The following is a 24,754-nucleotide window of genomic DNA, read 5'->3' as shown; positions in this document are numbered from 1 at the left end:
CTCTTCATTCCCCCTCCCCTTCCTTGCAAAAAGTGCCTCGTCACCGCTTCTGCCCGCCCCCGCTGGGCTGGGAGAACCGTGGGGTTAGCTGGAAGATTTGGGTATGTGGGGCGGCGGCAAAGGGCTTCCTGATGCAGCTCTTTTACGGACATGGAACAGAAGGGGACCTGAGGTCAAGGGTCACAGAGGGGAAGAGAGCCCACGCCTGGACGGGCCTGGGGGAAGGTCTCAGCGAGGCTCACATGCTGGCTCAGCCAGGGACTGGCCAATGGGCGTGGCGGGGCGGTGGCCGCACCAGAGGAGGCGGGGTCATATCTGCGTACAGGCGTGGCCTGCAGGCCAAGGGGTGGGGCTTGAGCCGGCCAGGCGCCGGGCCGGGGCGGGGTTTTCTTGCATATACCGCAGGCGGCGGGCCAATGGGCGGGGCTGGGGCGGGGAGCCGAGGCAGGAGGGGCGCTCCCCCGCCCCCGGAACGGAATCCTCCCGGGGAGCGGAGCAGGCTCGCGCGCGTGCATCCCGCACCATCCCCCGGCCCCCGGCCCCGGCCGGCGTCAGACCGAGCTGCCGCCGCCGCCGTCGCCGCCGCCTCAGGAGCAGCAGCGCTCGGGGATCCGGGCCCAGCCGGGGCCGCGGGAGGCGGGGGCGCCCGGGCCCTGGATGTCCCGCAGCGCGGCGGCCAGCGTGAGAAGGGCGGGAGAGGGGGACTGGGGTGGGGGGCGGCGCCGCTGCTGATGTGGCGGAGGGTGGGAGGCGGCCGCGGCGCCCGGATGGAGAGAGGGTGCCAAGGCTGGGGAGGGTGGGTCTGGGTGGGGGTCCAGAACAGGCCCCCTCCAAGCCAAAGCTTGAGAGACTGGGGTCTGGGGCACAGGCCCTCTCTTGCCAAGGCCCTGGAAATAGGGATCTTGGACATAGACCTGCCCCTCAAAAAAAAAAAAATCAAGGACGGGGGACAGATTCTAGGTACAACTCCCTGGGCAAGGTTTTGGGGATGGGGTCCAGGACACAACCCCACATCAGGCCAAGGCCTCCAGGAGGCCGTTCCAGAGCAGACGCAATCCTTACCCCTCCCTGCCTGAGGTGGTCTCTGAGCACAACCCTCTAGACAAGGTGTTGAGGATGGGGGTCCCTGGGCACAGCTTCCCCACCAAGCCAAGGCCTGGGGGGGATTCCAGGCACAGTCTGTACCCAGGCCTCAGAGACGTCCTGAGCATAGCATCCCTCCCAATCCTTGGGCGGCGTCCCAGGAATAGCCCCTTCTCAAAACAAGGTCCCTTTGCCTGGGACTCCACCCCCCCACCCAGCCTGAATAAAATAGGGAAATTTCAGGCAACCCCCAAAGGCTTGGTCAAGGGTCCCTGGGGCTGCCCAGGGGCCTGGGAGTGGCCCCACCCGCATACAATGTGCTGCCTCCCTCTCCTGGGTATGGCCCCCCAGGCTCCAAGATTCAGGCTAGGGGCGGGGGGGGGGGGGGGGGGCGGCTCCCCAGGGACCCAGTGCAGCCCTGTCTGTCTGCAGCGTCTGCGGGTGACGGGCGGCTTTGTGTGTGGTACCTGGGGGGAAGGGGGGATGCAAGCGATAGGGAGGTGGCTAAGAGTGTGACCCGGTGTTTGTGTGACTGTGGCTGTGTGTGTGTGTGCACTGGAGCTGGTGACTCTGAGGAATCCTGTGCCTGTGTCTGTGTTTTGTGCTTGTGGTTGTGTCTAGTAATGTGTACGATGGTGTCTGTGTGTGACCCCAGCATTTGTGTGACTCTGTGTGTGTGACAGCTACTCCTTGTGCAGAACCCTGTACTTTTTAGTCTGTGTTTGAGTGTGCGTGTGCATGGTTGTGACTATGTGGTTGTGTCTGTGATTACATCTTTTGTGACCCTGGGTGTGTGCTTTGGTAACTATAACTGGGCTGTGACAGTGTGTGTGTTGGGTCTGGGGTTGGGCAAGTGTGTGGCCGACAAGCTGTGGGTGGAGTTGGGACTGTGTACGTGGAGTTGTGTCTATGACTCCATGGCCATGTGCCACTCTCCCAGTGATTTGTGAATGTTTGCGGTTGCATCTATAACTGATCGTATATGTGGGTCACACATATGTCTATGTGACACACAACTGTTCCTGCAACTCTGGGTATGTGACTGCCATTATATATGAAGACACATTGTGCCCGGTTGTGTGATGGCCCTGTGACGTGTAGGACAATGGTTGTGTGTTCACGGTCACATCTATGTCTCCATCTAGCTCTGTGTGTTGATACTAAGTGACTGTGTGCATTTATAGTTGTGTCTGCGTGTGATTTGGGTGAAAGATTGGAGTAGGGGTCTGAACCCCTGACTGAGTATTAATAGAGGGTTATTTCATCGTGTGTGACTCAAGTTCTAGTTGTGTCTGTGTGTGGTGGCACCAGATACTGTGTGGGGGGGGGTATAGGTGATTGCGGCTTCTCAATTTGTGTGTGACCTGCATGTCTGCGACCCTGGGTGATTCTATGTACTTAAGTGTATGTCATGGCCTGAGAGAGTACGCGTGTCTATAGCCATGTGGCTGTCTGGTGTGTGTGTGTGTCCCTGTGTGCGTGCTGGACCACATGGGTTTCCATCTAGGTGATTTGGTAACCGGGTGACTCTCCTGACCGCGTACATGGCTCTACCAGGAACTGTGCCTTCTGTGTAGACGCAGCTATAAGCCCTATGTCCGGGTCACCGCATTTCTGAGTTCTGTCTCTTCATCACTGTGTGCTTATGACGTGTGATGTAGAAATTGTGTGCTGATGTCTCTCTGTGTGAGATACTGTGCGTCTGTCCACATGGCGCTGTGACTGTATGTGGCCACAGGCTTCACCCTGTGACCTGTGTGTTTGCGTTAAGAGAGGCTGTGTGTTTGTGATGGGGTGACATGTGCAGCCGGGGATGGGACACTGGGGGACTGTGTCATGGCCAGGGTGTATGGCTGGGTAACATGGACACTGATGCTGTGTGGCTTGGCACACATGGTCATTTCTGAAATGCATATGGCTGGAACTGTCTGGCCGTACCTGAGCATGGCCATCCCAAGGGACAGTCGTTTCTGGGTGGTTCTGTGCATGTCTTCAGTGTGCGTGCCTGGTCCTCTATCCTGCACAGGCTAGGGCCGCCCGTGTCTCTGTGTGTGGTTGGCTGGGGAGGACTCTCCATGTTAGGTGTGGCTGATGCTGTGACCACACGTGTGTCCCTGTGACTGGGTGTGTGACCGTGAAGCACCTGTGGCTGTGGCGGGGTGGGACCGAATGTGTGTCGGTGTGTCTGCGTGCACCCATGACCACGTCATTGGGCAGGAGTGGAGCCACGTGTGACAGGTGTGTGTGGCTGGGACCATGTCCGTGCGTGACTCTGTGCTGATGGGCGACCTCTGACCGGTGTGACTGTAGGTGCTGCAACACGAGTGTGTCGGGCGGGGGCCTGAGGAGATGTCACTGGGAGTGAGTCCTGCTCCGGTGCGTGTGCCCGGGCCTGGCTCTCCATATGTGGCTGAGAAAACAAGAAGCGACCAAACATCCAGTAGTTGATGTGACCAGATGTTCGTGGCAGCGCCTGGGCAGGCTGGGGCTTGCTATTCACATGGACAAACGTCTGTGTCTGTGAACACAGATATGTGACCAGCCAGTGATAGTGGCTGACGCCGTTTACGTGTGTCTATGTGATGCGGCGTGTGCGGCTGTGTGGTTTCTGTGCCCAGGGGCTGGGGACAACTGTAGACCTGAGTTGCATGCGTGCACGCATGTGACAGTATGTTTATGTGTAGCCTGGACATGTGTCTAGGGGTCAAGGCCACTCCCTCCTCACACCATCCCCTTGGGTACTGAGGGCCTCCTGAGGCCAGGACATCCCCAACACATGCCCCGCCCCCGAAACACACCTACTCATTCCCGGGCCATTGCTACCAGGTGCCTGGTCTCCCTAGTAACAGTTGCTATGACAACCGGGGCTCTCATCAGGGAGCCTGAGATGGAGGGGGGGGTTTGGCTGTTGTCAGAGGGGGTCAGGTAGGGGACTGAGCCCCAACCCAAGCCAGTTTCTCACCTTCTCCTCCCTTCCTTGGGCAGGGCGGACCCAGGAGGCCTGAGCCGCATCTGCCCCCAGCCCCCTGTGGGGCCCCGGGGCCCCCCGAAACCTCCAGGACGGAGCCAGGTGAGTGACCAGCTGGGGCCAGGGCAAGGGCTGAGTGAGTGCATGGGTCTGCCTCGCACAACCGGGGGAACTGTCCCTGTGCTCACACGGGCTTAATCACACTCATGAGTGGACACCTTCGAATGTCTTCCCTGCACACTCAGTGACCGTCAATCACACCCTCACAAATAACACTCATGAACACACTCTCAGACAACAACCTCCTGTTCTCACACATCTACCCAGATACTCGGTGGCCGAGTCACACCCTCAGAACAACATGCATGAACCCACACTCACTACAACAGCTACACACTCTGACACACACACCCTCCCAAACAAAAGCCACAGACACACGGCCTCACCACCAACAGCGGCATTCTTGGCCAGAGACACGGACTCTCTGATAACTCAGTCACACACTGTCCTAGGTGACAGCTATCAAAGACAATAGCCACACCCGCACACAGACACACAGCTTCAAAAGCAACAGTCATGGACACACCCTTTCGAAGACAACAACTTCGTGCTCAGGCACATGCTCACAGGCATGTTCCCTGACACACAGTCCATGACCACTCTCACAGTTAAATACCCTTCAGCAACAACCTTCCAGGACCTTCACTTACGGACAACAACCACACTCTTGGACACTGACCCCCTCACAGACAGCACTCCCAGACACACTTTCACAGACAACCATTCTCAGACCTGTGTCCTTCTGTACATACAGTCTTCAGAAATACATTCATAGATTATCGCTGCATGCTCAGATCTAGACACTGTTCAGGAATACACCAGTTGCACACTTGCTTGCACACGCACACACACACACACACACACACCCCATCTGCTGGTGGTGCTCTGTCGTGGTTGGCCCCTCATGCTCCTCCTGGGACTGTCAGGATGGCTTATCAGTCAGTGAAGACTGTCCCCACCTCCACTGTGACCACCTCCACTCCCCCACCTTCATCTGATGCTCACAGGTGCACACCCCCCTGGGGGGCTCCTGCCTTTGACTAGACACAGTTGACAGAGGGGCAGATCTCAGAGGGACAGAGATAAGCCCCCAGCCCCCACACCCTCTGGCTTGGGTTCTGGACCTCAATCCTTGGACTTTCTGAGTCTCCCCACATCGAACGCATGCATGCAACTCGCAACTCTCATGCTCTCTGACCATCTCATCCCCTGACCTCCTACCCCTAAAACTCCTGGCCTCATGACCCATGGCCGCTACGCCTTCTAACCCCTGTGCCCTCCAATGTCTTGACTCCCTAATAGTTTGGATCCTCATACCTCCTGACTGTCTCACATCCCTAATCTCCAGACTGCTAAAAGTTGTGATTCATGACCCCCTCCATCCCAGGCCTCCATGTACTTTGGCCCCAAGTTTTTCTTCTGCAGCCCCACTGCTGACTCTGGCATTCCCCTGCCTTCCCCTGTCCCCTGACTGTTGCTGATGCATGTTCCCTGAATGCCATGTTCTTTGACCCAGTGATTCCCCCCCAACCCTGTAACCCAAATCCCACGTTATCTGACCCCATGTTTCCTGAGCACTGTATCCATCCCCCTGGAGCCCATGCCTCCGGCCCCGCCCTTAACCTGCGTGCCCCTGTCCTGTGTCACCAGAAGGCGCGGGCACCATGAATAAGTTACGACAGAGCCTGCGGCGGCGGAAACCAGCCTACGTGCCCGAGGCGTCGCGCCCCCACCAGTGGCAAGCAGACGAGGACGCGGTGCGCAAGGGCACGTGCAGCTTCCCGGTCAGGGTGAGTGGGCGGGGCGCGGGCGGGGCGCGGGCGGGGATGTGGGCGGGGATGTGGGCGGGGATGTGGGCGGGCCGCCGGCAGAAGCTGTGAGCTCGCGGGTCCCTGGTGCTGGGCGGGATGGCTGAGGCCCCGTCCTGTACAGAAGAGAGGTCACATTCCCAAAGAGTTGTGGAGCCTGCTGGAGCACGACCCCAAGGTCTGGGCCCCTCAAAGACGGGATCAAAACCCAACACATATTCTCTTGTACCGGGAAGGTATTATCTGGGGAGCGGGGGCGGGGGGGGGGGTATAACTTCTTCCTGGAGTCACCCTATTCTGTGGGAGCTCACAATTTCCACAAGGCACTGGATGACTCTTCACAACACACACTGCGCTTCTGTGAGGGAGACAGCAGGATTCAGGTTCAAATCCCAACTCCGCCCCCATCGGCTGTGGTCACAACCACTGTGTTTCCCTTCCCCCAGAAGCAGTCATGGAGTGTGAGGGGTCCATCTGGAGGTGTGGGAGATGCTGGTGATGCTGGTGGGGCTGAGGAAGGGTAGGCAGCCGGTAAAGGGTGTATCACTAACCTGCAGCTGTGGGCACCCCAGTACCCCTGGGAAAGAATGCTGGGAAATAGAGCCATCCCGGCCACAGGGTGAGGGCGCTGGGGTGAGCATACCCCAGCTCCCATCGGTCATCGGTGGGCCAGTCCTGAGGCCCAGAGATGCAGACATTGGCGCCCAGAAGGAAGAGGGTAATGTGTTAAGGCCTGGGAACAGAGGCAAGGTGGGAATCAGGACGCCTGCTTCAGCATCCTCATCTGTATATCTGGGATGGGAGCAGAGTACCCACCTCACAGGGCTGAGGTGCAGAGTGGATTCATATGTATGATGGGCGAGGGACCTTGCATCGCAGCTGCTCAGGGGACACTGGGAAGGTATTACTGTGCTGATTTCCATGCTCCCATCTCCTCCCTGCCAAGTACCTGGGCCATGTGGAGGTGGAAGAGTCCCGGGGGATGCATGTGTGTGAAGATGCCGTGAAGAAGCTGAAGGCGGTAAGTGAGGGGTGGAGCCGGGAGGGGGCCAGCTCAGACCCCAGGAGGCAGCCCTGACCAGGCCCTTTATCCTCCTCCCCCGCCCCAGATGGGCCGGAAGTCCGTGAAGTCTGTCCTTTGGGTGTCAGCCGACGGGCTCCGAGTGGTGGATGACAAGACCAAGGTAGGAGGCTTGTGGGGGTGGTAGGGGGCACCGGTGGGCCCCTCGCCCTCCCCTCGGCTTGAATCGGGGCTTAGGACGCCTTCCCACCCACCTCCAGGATGGTCCCTCCCTCCGGGGCCTTCTAGACCATGTGCTCCCGCAACATCTTGGCACACCTCGTAGTCGTAATTCAGGACTGAGTCCTGCAGTTATTATAAGCTGGCACAGATAGGGAACAGCCGTCTTAGCTCGGATCCCAGCTCACCCACGTATCTGCTGGGTGACCCAGAGTATGAGATTTAACCCCTCCGGGCCTCAGTTGCCTCATCTGTGAAATGAGGATAAACATGGAGCCTGCCCTAAATGAGAAGGTAGGTGCACGCAGCGTAAAACGGTGCCTGGTGCAGTATTTGTGCTCAGATCAGTGGATGTCAGCTGTTCTGGGTTTATTGTCAGTGCATGCGGCCAGGATCTGAGTATGTTTGCTCACTGTTGATTTCTCGGCCCAGAGACTGCCCAAGGAGGCAGCAGCACATGACAAGAGTTAGGTTAACAACTAAACAGGATTGATGCCTTTGCACAGCGGTTCCTGAGTGCAGAAAGACCGTTCCCTGCCTTTTTGCCTAGTTAATACCTCTTCCAGGAAGCTTGGCCCGTCTCCTTAGCAAGCTGAGTTGGGCACCTCCTCGTGGCTCCCACCAGTCCCTCCTCGTGGCCCCCATCCCGGCCCTGACGCCTCGCCTGTGTCTCTCTCTGGTGATGGGCCTGAGTCCCACACTAACGGGGGAGCCCCATTCAAGCAGGGCCCACCTCTTTCAGTGAGTGTGGCGTCCCCCACCCCGTTCAGGACAGGACAAAGAGCAGACACTAAGGGAGTGCTGAATGAATACATGAAAGATAGTTCAAGTTCCTCTCCTGGTTTCCCCGACCACCGTCCAGGACCTGCTGGTAGACCAGACCATCGAAAAGGTCTCTTTTTGTGCCCCTGACCGCAACCTGGACAAGGCTTTCTCCTACATCTGCCGGGATGGGACCACCCGCCGCTGGATCTGCCACTGTTTCCTGGCGCTCAAGGACTCTGTGAGTATCACCAAAGCCGGGAGGAAGCTGGCTGACTCCTCTCCTGTGGCGTCGGGCCAGCCACTCACCCCTCCTCTCTGTGCCCTGTGTCCTCACAGCTCCTAACTTTGAGGAGTATGGGGAGGCTGGAGGGGGTTAATACAAAGTATTTGGAATGACGGTTGGCACATCAGAAGCGCCCAGGAAAACATTATCATCTTTCTCATTATCCATAGTTCTGCATGTTTCTCTTATTTTTGTTTTTTATGAGGGTGGTATGCATATAGTAACATGCACAGGTGGTCTGGGCAGGGCTCCATAAACTTGTGCTTATATAAAAACCCCAGCCAGGCCAAGTTTTAGAGAGTTTCCTGCCCCCAGCTGGTCCCTCGGGCCCTTCTCAATGACACCCCCCAGGGTACCCACTCTTCTTTTAGCCTCGATTCACTGTGTCTGCGTCAAGGTCCCCGCCGAGAATCTGATGGAAGCCACAAATGGACTGTCTTCTCAGAAACATTCTCTTAGTTAGGTTTCTGAGGCTGTGACAGAAAACCCCCAGCTGCCAGTCATTTCAGTGAGATAGAAGTTTGTCCCTGGTTCATGTGAAAGACATCCAGAGGCAGGCAGTGCACGATTGGTGTGGCTCCTCTCTGCCCATCAAGGGCTACAGCTCCTTTATCTTGTTGTGGCACCGGAGGAGTGTGGCCTCCACTCCATGATCCAAAATGGGTGCATATGCTCCAGCCTTTGCATCTTCATTCCAGCTACATAAAGGAGGGAGGTTCCTTCCACTGCACTGCTGCAGAGATAAATCCAGCTTCCCAGTGTCCCAGGTTAAAATTCTGACAAGAAGGTATGGGATTGGCCTGTCTTGGGTCAGGCCTCCCCTTGGTCCAGGGAGCGTGGAGCACACAGACTGACTTATCCAACATGGAGGAGGAGCTCCCCAAAGGGAGTTTGGGGTGCTGTTATCAAAAGCAAGGGCAATGGATACTGGGCAAGTAAAACAACACGTACCCCTCTCAGATTTTCATGGGATTCCTTCGTATTTCAGAAATCCCCGCCCCAAGAGCTCCGAACTCCCAAAACTGGTCAGTACCCCCAACTTCCTCACTCATACACACACTCTCAGACCTCAAACCGGATGTGGAAAACCAACGTGAGAGTGTCGGGATGGATTAGTCAGTACTGGTGAGTGCCTGCCAGGGGCTAGCATGGAGATCTCAGAAACCAGAGCCTCGAGCAACTGCATATTTCCTGAGCATAGCAGGCTAAGCTGTATTGGCTATCTGTTGCTGCGTAACAAATTGCTCCAACGTTTAGTGGCTTAAAGTGACAGTCATTTATTATCTCTCAGGGGTTTTGTAGGTCAGGGATTTGGACGAGGCTCAGCTGGGTGGGGCTGGGTGCAGGGTCTCTTATTGCTGCTACAATCTGATGGTGTTTGGAGCTGTAACCCCAGGAGTCCAGCTGGATATCCCTACTCTTCACATATCTCAGGACTTCTCCACAAGGACTCTCTGGCAGGGGGCGTCAGGAGAGCTGGACTTCTTACATGGTGGCACAGGGCTCCAAAGTGAGTAGAGAGAATGAGAGAGCTTGCACCTGCTTGGTCTTGGTCTTGGTCTTGGAAACCACACAGCCTTGCTTCTGTGGGATTCTGTTTGTCCAGACGTTCGCAGAGGTCTTCCCAGGCTAAGCGGGGAGAACACAGACTCCACCTCTGATAGGGGAGTGACAAAATTCTGGAAGTTGCCAGAATTTTGCTGTGGCTATTTTTGGAAAACATGTGACCACATGATTAGTGTGGATTCAGTGTCACACCACCTAGCTGTGGGACATGAAGCCCGAGTGACTTTCCTCTCAGGGACTCAGTCTCTTCCTCCGTGAAATGGGGGTGTTAGCAGTGGCTGCTCACAGGTGTGTTGGGGAAGCATTCGTTAGGATCACACCCAGAAAGTTCTACTCAGAGTCCCATAACACGTGTTCAGTCACTAGGAATAGTTGCTGTCATTTGAAAAGTACTTGGGATGGGGGGCGTCCGGGTAGTTCAGTCAGTTAAGCATCTGCCTTCAGCTCAGGTCATGATCTCAGAGTCCTGGGATCGAGTCCCGCATCCGGCTTCTTGCTCAGTGGGGAGTCTACTTCTCCCTCTCCTTTTGCCCATCCCCCTCCTTGTGTTCTTTGTCTCTCTCTCTCACTCTGTCTCAAATAAAATAAAATCTTCAAAAGTACTTGGGGGAAAGAATCAAAGCAAGAAAAGAGCAAGACCATCTCCTCTGGGTAAAGAACGTGACCTTCTCTGCATTCCCTTCCACTTCTGAGCCTTGGGTTTGAAGCCTTAAGCAGCAGAACTCCCAGGATTCCCCAAGTGTAACTTTATTTTTTGAGGTGCAATTCACATGAAATTCATCAGATTGAAACGTACACTTCAGTGGCATTTAGTACACTCTCAACTTTGTTCGTTCATCACCTCTCTCTAGTTGCCAATATTCTCATCGCTCCTAAAAGGCACCTCAGACCCATTAAGCCATTGCTCCCTTTGCCCCACACCCTCCTCCCTAAGCCTGGCAACGGCTAGTCTTTCTGTCTCTGTGGAGTTACCTCTTCTAGATAGTTCATACAAACTGAGTCATATGGTATGTGGTCTTTCGCGACTGGCTTCTTTCTCTTAGCATCATGTTTTTGAAGTTCATCCTCATTGTAGCATGTCAGTACTTTTTTATGGCTGAGTAATATTCCATTGTGTGGATATATTACATGTTGTTTATCTTTTCATCCATTGATGGACACTCGGGTGGTTTCTACCTTTTGGATATTGTGAATAGTGCTGCTATGGACATTGGTGCACAAGTATTTGTTTGAATACCTGTTTTTAATACTTTTGGGGTCTATATCTAGAAGCTGGATTGCTAGATCATATGCTAGATCTATGTTTAAATTTTTGAGGAATTGCCAAACTGTTTTCCACAGAGGCTACACAGTTTTACATTCCCACTAGCAAAGTACAAGGGTTCCAATTTTTGCACTCCCTGGCCAGCACTTAATACTTTCCTTTTTTTTTTTTTTTTTAATTATAGCCACCCTAGGGGCACCTGTGTGGGTCAGTTGGTTAAGCCTCTGCCTTCGGCTCCCAGGGTCCTGGGATCGAGCTCTGCATTGGGCTCCCTGCTCAGCCAGGAGCTTGCTTCTCCCTCTCCCTCTCCCTCTGCCTGCCGCTCCCCCTGCTTGTACTTTCTCTGTCAAATAAATACACACACAAAAAAAAATTACAGCCACCCTAGTAGGTGTGAAGTGGTATCTCATTGTGGTTTTGATTTGCATTTCTCAACTGACTAATGATGTTGAGACTCTTTTTATGTGTTTATTCACCATTTGTATATCTTCGGAGAAATGTCTATTCAAATCCTTTACCAATATTTTTAAAATTGAGTTGTTTGTCTTTTTATTGTTGAGTTGTAAGAACTTTTTATATATTCTGGATACTAGATACTTATCAGTTATATGATTTGCAAAAATTTCCCCCCATTCTGTGGTTTCTTTTCACTTTCTTGATAGTGTCCTTTGATGTACAAATGTTTTTAATTTTGATGAAGTTCAATTTATCTTTTTTTCTTTTGTCATTTGTGTATTTGGTGTCATATCTGAGAATCCATTGCCAAATCTAAGGTCATGAAGATTTACTCCATGTTTTATTCTAAAAGCTTTATAGTTTTAGCTCTTACATTTAGGCCTTTGGTCCATTTTGAGTTAATTTTTGTAAATGGTGTGAAGTAGGGGTCCAACTTTATTTTTTCCATATGGATATCCAGTTGTCCTAGCACCATTTGTTAATAAGACTGTTCTTTCTCCATTGAAGTTTTGGTACCCTTACTGAAAATCAATTGACCATAGATGTGTAGGTCAATTATCTGGCTCCCAATTCTATTTCATTGATCTATATGTTATCCTTACGGCAGTATCTCATTATTTTGATTACAGTAGCTTTGGAGTGCTATTTATTTTTTTTTTTAAAGATTTTATTTATTTTTTTGAGAGAGAGACAGAGAGCACAAGAGGGAAGAGGGTCAGAGGGAGAAGCAGACTCCCCGCTGAGCAGGGAGCCTGATATGGGACTCGATCCCGGGACTCCAGGATCATGACCTGAGCTGAAGGCAGTCGCTTAACCAACTGAGCCACCCAGGCGCCCTGGAGTGCTATTTAAATCAGGGAGTGTGAGTTCTTTTATTTTGTTCTTTTTCAAAATTACTTTGGCTGTTCTGGGTCCTTTGCAATTCCATGTGAATTTTAGGGTCAGCTTTTCTATTTCTACAAGAATCTATTGGGATTTCAGTGGGGATTGCATTGAATCTATAGACTACTTTGGAAATACTGCTATTGTTAACAATATTAAATCTCCCAATCCATGAGCATGGGATGTATTTCCATTTATTTAGGTCTTCTTTAATTTCTTTCAGCAGTGTTTGTTTTCAGCATACATGTCTTTGACTTCTTTGGTTAAATTTATTCCTAACCATTATTTTATTTTATTTTATTTTATTTTATTTTATTTTATTTTTTGAGAGAGAGAGAGCATGCACATGGGGGGGAGGGGCAGAGGGAGAGAGAGAGAGAAAAAATCTTAAGCAGGCTCCACACCCAGCACAGAGCCTAACACAGGGCTCCATCTCACGACCCTGAGATCATGATCTGAGCCGAAATCAAGAGTGGGATGCTTAACCAACTGAGCCACACAGGCACCCCCATTTTATTATTTTAGATGCTGTTGTAAGCAGGATTGTTGTAACTTCATTTTTGGATTGTTCGCTGTTAGTGTAGGTACGTATAACTGATTTTTGTGTGTTGATCTTGTTTCCTGCAGCTTTGCCAAATTCATTTATTACCACTAATAGTTCCTTTGTGGATTCTCTACGATTTTCTATATATAAGATTATGTCATTTGTAAATAGAGCTAATGTTATTTCTCCCTTTCCAATTTGGATGCCTTTATTTCTTTTTCTTGTCTGATTACTCTAGCTAGAACTTCTGGTACAGTGTTGAATAGAAGTGATGAAAATGGGCATCCTTGGGCGCCTGGGTGGCTCAGTTGGTTGGGGGACTGCCTTCGGCTCAGGTCATGATCCCGGAGTCCCGGGATCGTGTCCCACATCAGGCTCCCTGCTCAGCAAAGGAGCCTGCTTCTCCCTCTGACCCTCCTCCCTCTCATGTATTCTCTCTCTCTCTCTCTCATTCTCGCTCTCTCAAATAGATAAATCTTTGGGAAAAAAAAAAAAAGAAAATGGGTATCCTTGTCTTGTTCCTGTTCTTAGGGAAAAGCTTTCACTCTTTCACCATTGAGTATGATGTTAGCTGTGACTTTATATCAGGTTGAGGAAGTTTCCTTCTATTCCAAATTATTTCAACTTTTTTTTTTATCATGAAAAGGGGCTGGATTTTGTCAAATACTTTCTCGGCATTCATGGAGATGATCGTGTGGCTTTTTTCCATCTTTCTGTTAATGTGGTGTATTACACTGATTGATCTTCATATGTTGAACCAACCTTGCATTCCTGGGATAAATCTCATTTGATCATGGTGCATAACCCTTTTCCCGTGCTGGTGAGTTCAGCTTGCTCGTATTTTGTTGAGGATTTTTGTCCCCAAGTTTATCTTTAAAAGGTGGCTGAGCATCTTGGTTAGGAAACAGAAGTCAGATCAATCTCATTCTCATCCTAATTCTGCCACTCACTTATTGTAATGGGTGTGTTGACTAAGGTTCAGTTTCTTTGTCTATAAAATGGGTTCATAAGCATATCCACCTCCTGGCAGATTGTGAGGATTCCAACAAAGGATGGACAGATTTACTGGGACACCTATGTGGTGTTTCCCTGTGCCTGGCTCTTGGGCTGGCTCCCTGTGCTGTATGCCTTGCATATATTAGTTCATAGATAAGTCTTGCAACAACCCTGTTAAGTGAGTGCCGTTAGGGCCCTAACAAGGAGGCTTGGGCACCAAGAGGTGACGTGGATCTCTTGAGAACACACAGCTGGAAAGCAGGAAGCCAGCATCATTGTGGCCTTGGAGCCTCTCAAGTAGGCACTCAACAGGGGCTGTTGTTTTCACCCCCAAGGTTTTATGACAAATTGTTTTCAGGCACGCAGGGAAGCCGAAAGACTTGTAACCAGTCCCCTGTACACCCACCACCCAGATCCTGCCATTAGGTCTGTCTGTGCTTACTCTATCACTCATCTGTCCATCCCATTTCTGATGCATTTCAAAGTTGCAGACATCAGAATACTTCCCCCCCACACATTTCCAGCATGCATACCATGAAGTAGAATTCATTCATTTCCTGCTCATTTTCTTTTAAAGTCAAATACATGCTGTGCACAGACCCAAGTATGTTAACGACTACATATACTTGTGCAACCCAAGCCCCCATCAAGACCTAGAACATTCCTCCACTCCAGCCAACGCCTCCTGCCCCTTCCCAGTGAGTTCCCACCCCGACCCCTACCCCCTAAGGAATAGCCACGCTTCGGACTTTTTTCACCAAGATTAGTTTTGCTGGTTCTAGAACTTCATATAAAGGGAGCCATACAGCACTGCACTCTTGTTTCTGGCTGTTTTCACCGGGAGCTGTCATCTGTGTCCCTCCTGGTGCAGATGCACACTGAGGCCCGAGGTGGGGGCGGGGGACTTGTCCAGGATCACCCGACACGCCGAGCGGGTGGCACCCAGGGCTTTGGCATCCAGCCTGCACAACACCGCCTCCACACCCGGCCTGACCTGTCTTCCCACAGGGCGAGAGGCTGAGCCACGCCGTGGGCTGTGCCTTTGCAGCCTGCCTAGAGCGGAAACAGCGGCGGGAGAAGGAATGCGGGGTCACGGCCGCCTTCGACGCCAGCCGCACCAGCTTTGCCCGCGAGGGCTCCTTCCGCCTCTCAGGCGGCGGGCGGCCCAATGAGCGAGAAGCCCCCGAGAAAAAGAAAGGTGGGTGCTGCCCAGAGGGGATCCAGTTTGGGGGCAGAGCGGCAGAAGCACAGGGAGTCTGCCCTTTACAAAGCACAGCACCAACCACAGGGTTTGGTTACAGTTTATAGAGCTTACTTATTTGGGCAATATTGTGCAGGCCACAGATCCCGGCAGAACTTACCAGCGCTCCATTATCTGCTAAGTCAGGGAGGCTCAGAGGCATTTCAAATTGTGTATCAAGGCCAGTTAATGGCTTGTGAAGTCAGCTTGGTGGATTGTGGCTGGCTGGCACTGAAAAAAACTGAAATAGAAAAGAATAGAAAATATCAGATTAGCTGAATGTATTAAGGTAAGTGTAGTTCAATGATACTTTTATTTTGTAGACATACACATATTTGTAGACATATACATATTTCAGTGTATGTCTTTGTGTGTGTGTGTGTCTGTGTGTGAGACAGGTTACTGTGTGAAAGGTTTTTCTTATTCTGGGTTGCCATCAAGAAAAATATCTGGTAATCTCTAACATTCTAGGCAAGTGGCAAATATTCTGTAAATTCTAAAACAGTGTGGTTTTTATTATTTTCTTGGAAGAGAGAGTGTGAGCAGGGGTAGACAGAGAAGGAGACAGAATCCCAAGCAGGTGGTGCCTGGGTAGCTCAGTTGGTTAAGTGTCTGCCTTCGGCTCAGGTCATGATCCCAGGGTCCTGGGATCAAGTCCCGCATCAAGCTCCCTGCTCAGCGGGAAGCCTGCTTCTCCCTCTCCCTCTGCCCCTCCCCCCACTCATTCTTGCTTGTGCTCTTTCAAATAAAAAAAATTTTTTTTAACACTGTCTGGGCCATAGCAGAACCCAGAGAATATATTCTTTTAATTGAAAAATTCTAGGTGCTTCATAAAAGATCTTTTTTTTTTAAGATTTTATTTATTTATTTGATAGAGAGAAAGCACAAGCTGGGGGGGAGGGGAGAAGCACAGGGAGAGGGAGAAGCAGACACCCTGCTGAGCAGGGAGCCCGATTCGGGACTTGATCTCGGGACCCTGGGATCAGACCTGAGCTGAAGGCAGACGCTTAACCAACTGAGCCACCCAGGTGCCCCTCTCTCAAAATCTTAGGAAGGAAAAGAAAAAAAGAACCCCAAGCAGGCTCCACTGGGCTCAGTCTCACAACCTGAGATCATGACCTGAGCCAAAATCAAGAGTCAGTCACTTAACCAACTAACCACTCAGGCACCCCTAAAACAGTGTTTTTTTTTTTTTTTTAAAGACTTTATTTATTTATGAGAGTGTCAATGAGAGAGAGGGAGAGAGAGAGCACATGAGAGGGGGGAGGGTCAGAGGGAGAAGCAGACTCCCTGCTGAGCAGGGAGCCCGATGCGGGACTCGATCCCAGGACTCCAGGATCATGACCTGAGCCGAAGGCAGTCGCTTAACCAACTGAGCCACCCAGGCGCCCCAAACAGTGTGTTTTTTAAAATATAAGTATACTGTGTTCTGAGTCACAGTATTTTTTTTTTTTTACTGTGGATTCTAGTTTATAAATTTTTGGAAAACACTGCTTTAAAATTTACAAAGAACTTACAGTGGGGAACTGACCCAGATTAAAGGAGGCTAAAGAGATTTGACAAGTAGTAATAAATGCAGCGTGTGATCCTGAATTGGATCTTAGATGATCTCCATCTGTAAAGAACATCTCTAAGGGACATGATCGGGGCAGTTGGGGACATTGGAACACGGACCACAGATTAGCTCATCGTCTTGTACCCACGTTAGACTTAATTGTACTATGGTTCTGGAGGAGGCCGTCTTTGTTCTTAGGAGGTATATGCTGGAGGTTTTAGAGTGAAGGACGTTGCCTACAATTTGCACTTAAACGGTACAGAAAAAAAATTGTAGAGGGGAAGAGAGATCAAATGAGTTAACTGTGGGGAGCATAGGTTAGGAGAACATGTGGGCTCAGTAGTCCATGATTACATTTTGTTTGTAAGTTTAAAATATTTCTAACAAAACAAAGTAAAAAATAAAAATAAAATGGGGCACCTGGGTGGCTCAGTCGTTAAGCGTCTGCCTTCGGCTCAGGTCATGATCCCAGGGTCCTGGGATCGAGCCCCACATCAGGCTCCCTGCTCAGGCGGGAGCCTGCTTCTCCTCTCCCACTCCCCCTGCTTGTGTTCCCTCTCTCGCTATGTCTCTCTCTGTCAAATAAATAAATAAAAACTTTAAAAAAATAAAAATAAAATAAAAATGCAAATAAAAAAATAAAATAAAAATAAAATATTTCTAACTAAAAAGTTAGGAAAACAGAAGTTAGGGTTTTATCACTAGAATATTAGAGCATCCAGAGTATATTTCTTTGTATAAATTACATGACCATTTACATACCTCTTGACAAATTTACAAGTTCTTCATAGGTTACAAAGTATTTTACTGTTTACATCATCTATTTGAATTTGTAAAGTATTTTACTATCTGCCAAGCAGATGACAAAATGAAGTTAACAGAGGGCCTGATCGAGTATATGATGTTTTAGTGTTTATGACACGGTTCTTCACAGTGTTGACAGATATTTCTTTACTGTTTATAGAGGCTGTTGGCATTTACAAAGAACGTGCATTCGCTTTAGAGTTTGCAAAGGGTTTTGCTGTTTCCAAAGGATGTGATCATTTCTAGGTACTTTGCAATGTAGAAGGCACTTCACAGCTTACACAGCAAAGTGCGAGTTTACGGAGTGTGGTGTGATTTGCTGAACATACCACCCAGCATTTCACTGTAGATGCGCTGATTTACAGCCTCGAGGCACCGTGCTTGCCCTTCGACAAGGAGCTCCTTCCAGTTTAGGAGTGATGGAGCAGTGCGCTTTCCACGAAATAGGGAGGGGCTGCAATAATCTGGAAAATTCCCCAGAGGAAGAAGTGTGCCAAGCTGGGTCTAGAATGCTAAGTAGCAACTGGAGGAAGGGGCAGAGTACCTGAGGTGGGAAGAATGGTGGAAAGTGGAGAGAAAGAGAGAACTGAAGACAGAATGACAGGAACATAGCATGATGTGGAGAGAGTAGGCCAGAGGGAGAGGCAGGATTAGGGTATTCGTTTAGGACACAGACTGGAGTCAGCCTGTCCCTTCCTAGCACCGTGGCTTCAGCAGTCACTTACCATTGCTGGGTCTCGGTGTCCGCATCTGTAAAATGGGGATAATGCTCATATCAGCCTCACTGGGTAGTTGCAAGAACCGAATGACTCCATACTTGCAGGGCACTTGGAACAATGCCTGAGACGTGCATCGTGCACCAAATACGTGTTCGTTAAATTAATCAGAAAGGGAGACAGAAGGTCTCAGAAGGGAAAACAGCGGAAGCAGCAAAGAAAGCCAGACTGGGGACAGAAAGCGAGAGAGACCCAGAAGGTCAGGTTGGAGGAGGAATCCCCGAGGGCCTCCTGGGGCAGGCGGTACTGGCGTGGTGGGGATGAGAGACATTTCAGGGCTCTGACCAGCCTGTCGTGAGGACAGGCAGGACATAGTGGGTGAGGAAGGCAGCACTGGAAGACGATCCAAGGGGACTTGGTGGGAGAGGAGCAAATACCTAGGTGGGGTATCTAACCACCTGTCTCCCCCATGTCTCCAGCAGAGGCAGCAGCTGCCCCAACTGCGGCGCCCGGCCCTGCCCAGCCTGGGCACGTGTCCCCGACCCCGGCCACCACATCCCCCGGTGAGAAGGGTGAGGCGGGCACCCCAGTGGCTGCAGGCACCAGTGCGGCCGCCATCCCCCGACGCCACGCCCCCCTGGAACAGCTGGTTCGCCAGGGCTCCTTCCGTGGGTTCCCGGCACTCAGCCAGAAGAACTCACCTTTCAAACGGCAGCTGAGCCTACGGCTGAATGAGCTGCCATCCACACTGCAGCGCCGCACTGACTTCCAGGTGAAGGGCACAGGTGAGCCCGGGGGCTCGGCGGGAAGGAACATCAGGATCAATACCATACCGCCGTCCGCAGTAAGCACCAGAGAGGGAAGAGGTGGTATACACCTTAATCGATTAGCACTGTCCGCCAGGGGAAAGGAAAGAGAGGTGGAACACATCGTGGTCGATTGGCGATTAGCAGCATCTGCCGCCAGCAAGGGAGAGAGCGGGAGTATAAATCATGATCGATTAGCAATGTCTACCATTGGCAAGGAACCGCAGAAGGATGGCACAAGCCTCGATCGATTCGTAATGTCTGTTGTGGTTAGGGACATGAGAGAGGTGGCTTTCACAACAATTGATTAGCAGAGTCTGCCAGGGCTCGGGAGAGGGGAGAGGCTGCCTAGATGCCATTGTTTGCTCAGGAGGAGGCTGAGACTCCAAGCATTTGGCCACTGGAGCCATAAGATCTAGCTAGATGAAGGATACAGGCTCAGACGAAGGGAGGATTTTGATGGGTTAACAATGTCTGCCTGGGGCAGGGAGAATAGAATGACAGCATATGGTACGATCTCCTGACAGGGTCTGCCATGAGCAAGAAAAAGGAGCGAGGTGGCACACCATATGATTAATTAGTGAAGGTTGCCATGGATAAGGGAGAAGAGAGAGCAGCAGAAGTTATGTTAGCTCAAGGAGGGGGGCTCCCAGAATTTGGCCAGTGGAGACAGGAGGTGAAGAGCACACATGAGCATGGGGGTCAGGGGTCAAGGAGCATAGTGCCGGGTTTGCAGTGTCACTGGCAGGCAAAGGATCAGGCAGAGGCAGCACCCATCATCGTTGACCAGCCATGTCTTCCAGGGACAGTGCTGAAGAAAGAGGTGACACATCATCATCGATTAGCCATGTCTGCCCTGGGTGCTGCTAGCTAGGAGAGGCAATGGAGCTGTTCCGTTTTTCTTAGAGGGGAGATGGAATTGCAAGGACCAGCACTCTCTCTTAGCCATGAGGTCTGGCCAGGTGAGGGGGAAGGCGAGCAGAGTTCAGTGGGGAAAAAGCATCGTGTTCGATTACTCATGTCTGCCACAGGCTAGCAAAAGGAGAGAGAGGTGGCATAGGTCATGATCTAAAAGCCGTGTCTGCGTGGGAAAGGGGGAAGAGAGGTGGCCCAGTGCCGTGTTCTGCCCGAGGGAGACAGACAAGAGGGCTGCCTTTCCTCCCAGCTGTCCGTGAAGTCACAGGGTCTGGTCCGCTCTCCTGCTTCCATATGCCAGATCGGAGACGCCCACCTCTTATGGCCTCGGGGACTGGCGTGGGAGGTGTTGATCTGTGTCCGGAAGGCTGGGCTGCCCCCAAAGGTGACTGCTGAGCAGATGCCAATGCTGGTCGAGAGTGACGCACAAGCGCTCCCTGTCCTGCTGTGTCCCTCAGCAGTCACACACCCTCGCACTTGCTGTCCTAATACAGCCTGACGCGAGCACACTCCCTGGCTCCCCCTGATTTGGAGGCTTCATGCGCCTGGAACCAGTGGCACACTTGCTTGGTGTGACCTGCCCCCCAGAACTTTCAGATCCATAGGAGTCACGGGTGCCACACACAGAAGTCACACACTCACTGTGACTCAGAAGTCACACACCCTCGGAAGTCACAGAAGCCGATGTTTCCATTAACACACACTTGGGCACGTATCCAGATAGCCCACGAGGATGTACACACACTCACAAACCACACACCCGGATTCACACAAACTCGAAAGTCACATCTCAGATTCACGCACGACTGCAAAAACATTCGTGTGTCACACGGGGGTGGCTGGATTGGCCCACGCTCGGGAAGCACAAGCAAGATGCCACACGCCTGGGTTTTGGTCACACTGAGATGTCACACCCTCAAAAAGCTGCACACCTATTTGGACTAAACTGGTCGTCCTAGAATTGACCTGGAAACCGCTGCCCTTCCCACCTGGGCACCCCCACGTCACACCTCGGAGCCCTACAGCCGATTTCTTTCTGATGCTCATCGGAGCATCATACAGGTTCCCTTGGAGACAACCACTTGCTGAGATATCACACCACACTGGCATTTCTCCGTTGTTTGTTTGGTGTGTTTTTTTTTTTTAATATTCTGCATTTATGACACTGTTTATTTTATTTTTTTAAGATTTTATTTATTTGAGAGAGAGAGAGAGCACAAGTGGGGGGAGAAGCAGAGGGAGAGGGAGAGGCAGACTCCCCACTGAGCAGGGAGCCTGATGCGGGGCTCGATCCCAGGACCGTGGGATCATGACCTGAGCCGAAGGCAGACCTTAACCGACTGAGCCACCCAGGCGCCCCTCTGTTGTTTATCCAGATGACACCTTTGTTCATCCCAAGCCCTTGTGAGGCCACCATACCCGCTCAGGTTTTCCTGGCTGGCTGGAACAGGTGCATCTCTGCCCTCATGATGAATGCTCTTGGCCAGGCCAGGTGTGGTGGACAGGGCCCTGCTTCTCCACCCAAAGTCGGACAAATGATCCCCAGCCGGTGCACAACAGTGTGGCCAACATCCATCCTGACAAGTCAGTCCTCTTGCCATCTATGTGGTTGGACATATTTTTAATTAATATATATTGGTAAACATTTAAAATATTTCTTCTGGTTTGTAGCTATACCCAGATCTCGAGGTCCTCCTTGGTTTGTGGGGTCCCTGTGACTCTTAGCCAGCACATGTCCCATACCACTTGGCTGTTGTGTCACTCAGATATAACATCTGCACAGAGTTAGCCTATTTATGGCCACAGCCGTTTGGTTCCTGCAGAGTGGACCCATGACCCACACACCCCACGATCCCAGGTCGTCAGAGGGGGCCACCTGAGCGCACAGGGTTGAGGGCAGGGCCTGGGCCTCTTCGCTGACCTCCACCCTTCCCTGGCTTCCCAGTGCCCGAGATGGAGCCTCCTGGTGCCAGTGACAGTGACAGCATCAATGCTCTGTGCACACAGATCAGCTCGTCCTTCGCCAGCACCGGAGCCCCAGCACCCGGGCCACCACCGGCCTCAGCAGGTAAGCGAGCCCATCTCCTGCAGCAGCCACCCCACAGTGCCCCACCTGCAGCCCCATTCAGGGCTACCTCCCGGACACCGGGAACCTGGGAATCCCACGAGCTTAGAACCATGGATCATCTAAGGGCTATGGGCCCATCCTAGCACCATGGAGTCCGTTTTGAGCCTTGGATCATCTTAGAATCCCAGGGTCTCAGAGCCATGGGTTCATCCTAGAACCATGAGGTAACATGAGAATCACGGGGTCAGCTTAGAACCACGGGATCAATTTTAAACCTTCCTGTCTCAGAACCATAAAATTTAGAAACCTACAGCTTTAGAATCACAGGATATTAGAACCTCCAGATTGGGAACCATGAAACCTTGGAATCACCCTAGAACCAAGAGCTTATCCTAGAACCACGGAAGCACTTGGAACTGCAGTATAAATTGAGAACTCTAGAATCTTCAAAAGCACAACCTTAAAACCCCCGAACCTCGCTCACTATGTTGGAACAGTAGAGTATACTCTGAGAAAGATCCATGCAATCTTAGAATCCTAGCCTCCCAAAACGATACATTGTCAAAATAATCAGAACTAAGGGTGCTAGTAAAAATATTTAGTAACAAGTTTGGCACTAACCAATCAGAAGGGAAGCTGGGCTGGTGATTGTCAGTCTCGCAGGTACTCTTCCATCTTAGGACCTGAGAATCCCAGAACCGTATTTTCTGAGCACTTCGGAATCATTCCACGGTGCAGGGTGGTTAAGCTGTTTGCCCTGAAGTCGACACAGCTAGTGAGGAGCGGAGCTGGATGCAAGGCACACAGCTGCAGGATCCAACCCCCAGCCTAGGGTTCTCTCAACTGTCCCCTCTCCTCTCTCTAGGAACTTCCGCCTGGGGTGAGTCCTCCGTGCCCCCTGCAGCGGCCTTCCAGCCCGGGCACAAGCGGACCCCTTCGGAGGCCGAGAGGTGGCTAGAGGAGGTGTCCCAGGTGGCCAAGGCACAGCAGCAGCAAGCGGCCTCCGTGCCCCCCGTGGCCCCTGCCCTGCAGCCCTTCCCTGCCCCCGTGGGGCCCTTCGATGGCGCGCCCACCCAGGTGGCCATGTTCCTGCCGCCCCCACACATGCAGCCCCCTTTTGTGCCCGCTTACCCGGGCTTGGGCTACCCGCCCATGCCCCGGGTGCCCGTGGTGGGCATCACACCTTCACAGATGGTGGCCAACGCCTTCTGCTCAGCCGCCCAGCTCCAGCCCCAGCCTGCCACCCTGCTCGGGAAAGCTGGAGCCTTCCCGCCCCCGGCCATGCCCACTGCCCCTGGGGGCCAGGCCCGCCCACGCCCCAATGGGGCACCCTGGCCCCCGGAGCCGGCCCCTGCCCCGGCCCCTGAGTTGGACCCCTTTGAGGCCCAGTGGGCAGCATTAGAAGGCAAACCGGCTGTAGAGAAGCCTTCCAACCCCTTCTCGGGCGACCTGCAGAAGACCTTCGAGATTGAACTGTAGCCCATGCCACCCTGCCCGCCCCAGCATCTCCGGGTGCCCCACACCTGGGCGTGGAGGCCCAACCTCTCCCTAGTCCCGCTCCCTGGGGCTGCGCCCCCCCAACACCCCCTCTAGCCCCTTCTCTTGATCACCCCCCACAACCACTACAGAACCGACATTGTACGCCCAGATTGCGACAGGATGGAATTCAGGGATGGACCCGGCCTGGCTAAGGGACCCATTTCACTGCCAGACTTAAGCTGGCAATGCCCTTCCCCCGCCCCTCCACTCCCACCCCAGACACAATGGGATGGCCACAGTCCCACTGAGTGCCCTCAGTTCAAGTGACATGTCCCAGTTTCTGTTGACCTTCCACCTTCCAGTGTTGGGTGGGATGGAAAAGGGATGCCCACTTTGGGGCTCTTCTGGGCCCCACACGAGGGCCCACCCCAAGTCTGGTCATCCCCTCCCATACACAGCACAAGCAAAGGGCTTCCCTCTGCCCACCTGCTGCATTCACTGCCAATGCTGTGCTCACCCCTGTCACCCCTCTCCCCCACTGGGGGGGCCCACATCTTCCTTGGCCAAGGTCTCATGAGGGCGGGGGCCAAGTTGGGGGCCCAGGAGGCGGGGTAGGAGGAAGGGGAAGGAGATGCTCAGTTACCTCACGTCAGTGCCCGCTGGGGAGGGGTCCGGGACGAATGGGGGGGTGCCTGGCGGGTACTTTTCTATCTTTTATTTCCAGATTTTTTTGTATCTAAACTTACAGATTTGTATTATACAAGGACAGCCAATAAAGGAAGAATATAATGATGCCCCTCGGGACAGCGGGGTGTGTGTCGGGGTTGGGGGGGAATGGTGTGGTGGCAGAGCCTTATCTCCTGAGCCATCTCCTAAAACGAGGGAGTAAAAAGGGTCTCCCTGCACCATAACCTCTGAGTCATAACATGGTAGCAGGGAATGCTGACCCAGCATTTGAGAGATGGGTATTAAAGGGGACCCAAAATTAATCACTCCAATTTCTAATTCTTACAGATTTTGAACCAAGGAATTCAAAAAAATATAACCTGCTTCTAATCAGTTCAGTATTGAAATGTTTTTGTTTTGTTTTGTTTTGTTTTTTTAGTTCAGTATGGAAATTTTCAATAACCAGGTTTGGAATAGATCTTTGAGCTGGAAAATTCTTGTTTGGTCAAGTGCATTTTCTGTAATTTAGGCCAAAGTGTCATCTGACATGGTAGCATGTTGCTTTTTAAGTCTCTTGTTCCTTGGGTCCC

General features: G+C 52.0%; 1 protein-coding gene across 1 annotated transcript; it reads left to right on the top strand.

The window, feature by feature from the left end:
- The first annotated feature begins 657 nt into the window (after positions 1-657).
- Positions 658-24,060, top strand: NUMBL (NUMB like endocytic adaptor protein). The gene is made up of 10 exons (XM_028095666.1): positions 658-681; positions 4,069-4,153; positions 5,762-5,901; positions 6,866-6,940; positions 7,029-7,103; positions 8,022-8,162; positions 14,924-15,113; positions 18,710-19,015; positions 21,897-22,019; positions 22,885-24,060. Exons 1-10 carry the CDS (start codon positions 658-660, stop codon positions 23,496-23,498), a joined length of 1,773 nt encoding a protein of 590 aa, XP_027951467.1. The 3' UTR covers positions 23,499-24,060.
- Positions 24,061-24,754: the final 694 nt, after the last annotated feature.

The sequence above is a fragment of the Eumetopias jubatus genome, unplaced genomic scaffold (genome assembly GCF_037043125.1).
Source record: "Eumetopias jubatus isolate StellerSeaLion01/CBP00866 unplaced genomic scaffold, mEumJub1_p1.0 scaffold_10, whole genome shotgun sequence".
NCBI lineage: Eukaryota > Metazoa > Chordata > Mammalia > Carnivora > Otariidae > Eumetopias > Eumetopias jubatus.
Note: the sequence above shows the minus strand (reverse complement) of the source record. Positions and strands in the feature narration are given on the sequence as shown.

Coding starts and splice junctions, on each gene's coding strand:
- NUMBL (XM_028095666.1), top strand. CDS start 658: ATGTCCCGCAGCGCGGCGGCCAGC. Junction 5,902..6,865: donor CGTGCAGCTTCCCGGTCAGG/GTGAGTGGGCGG, acceptor CTCCCTGCCAAG/TACCTGGGCCATGTGGAGGT. Junction 8,163..14,923: donor TCCTGGCGCTCAAGGACTCT/GTGAGTATCACC, acceptor GTCTTCCCACAG/GGCGAGAGGCTGAGCCACGC.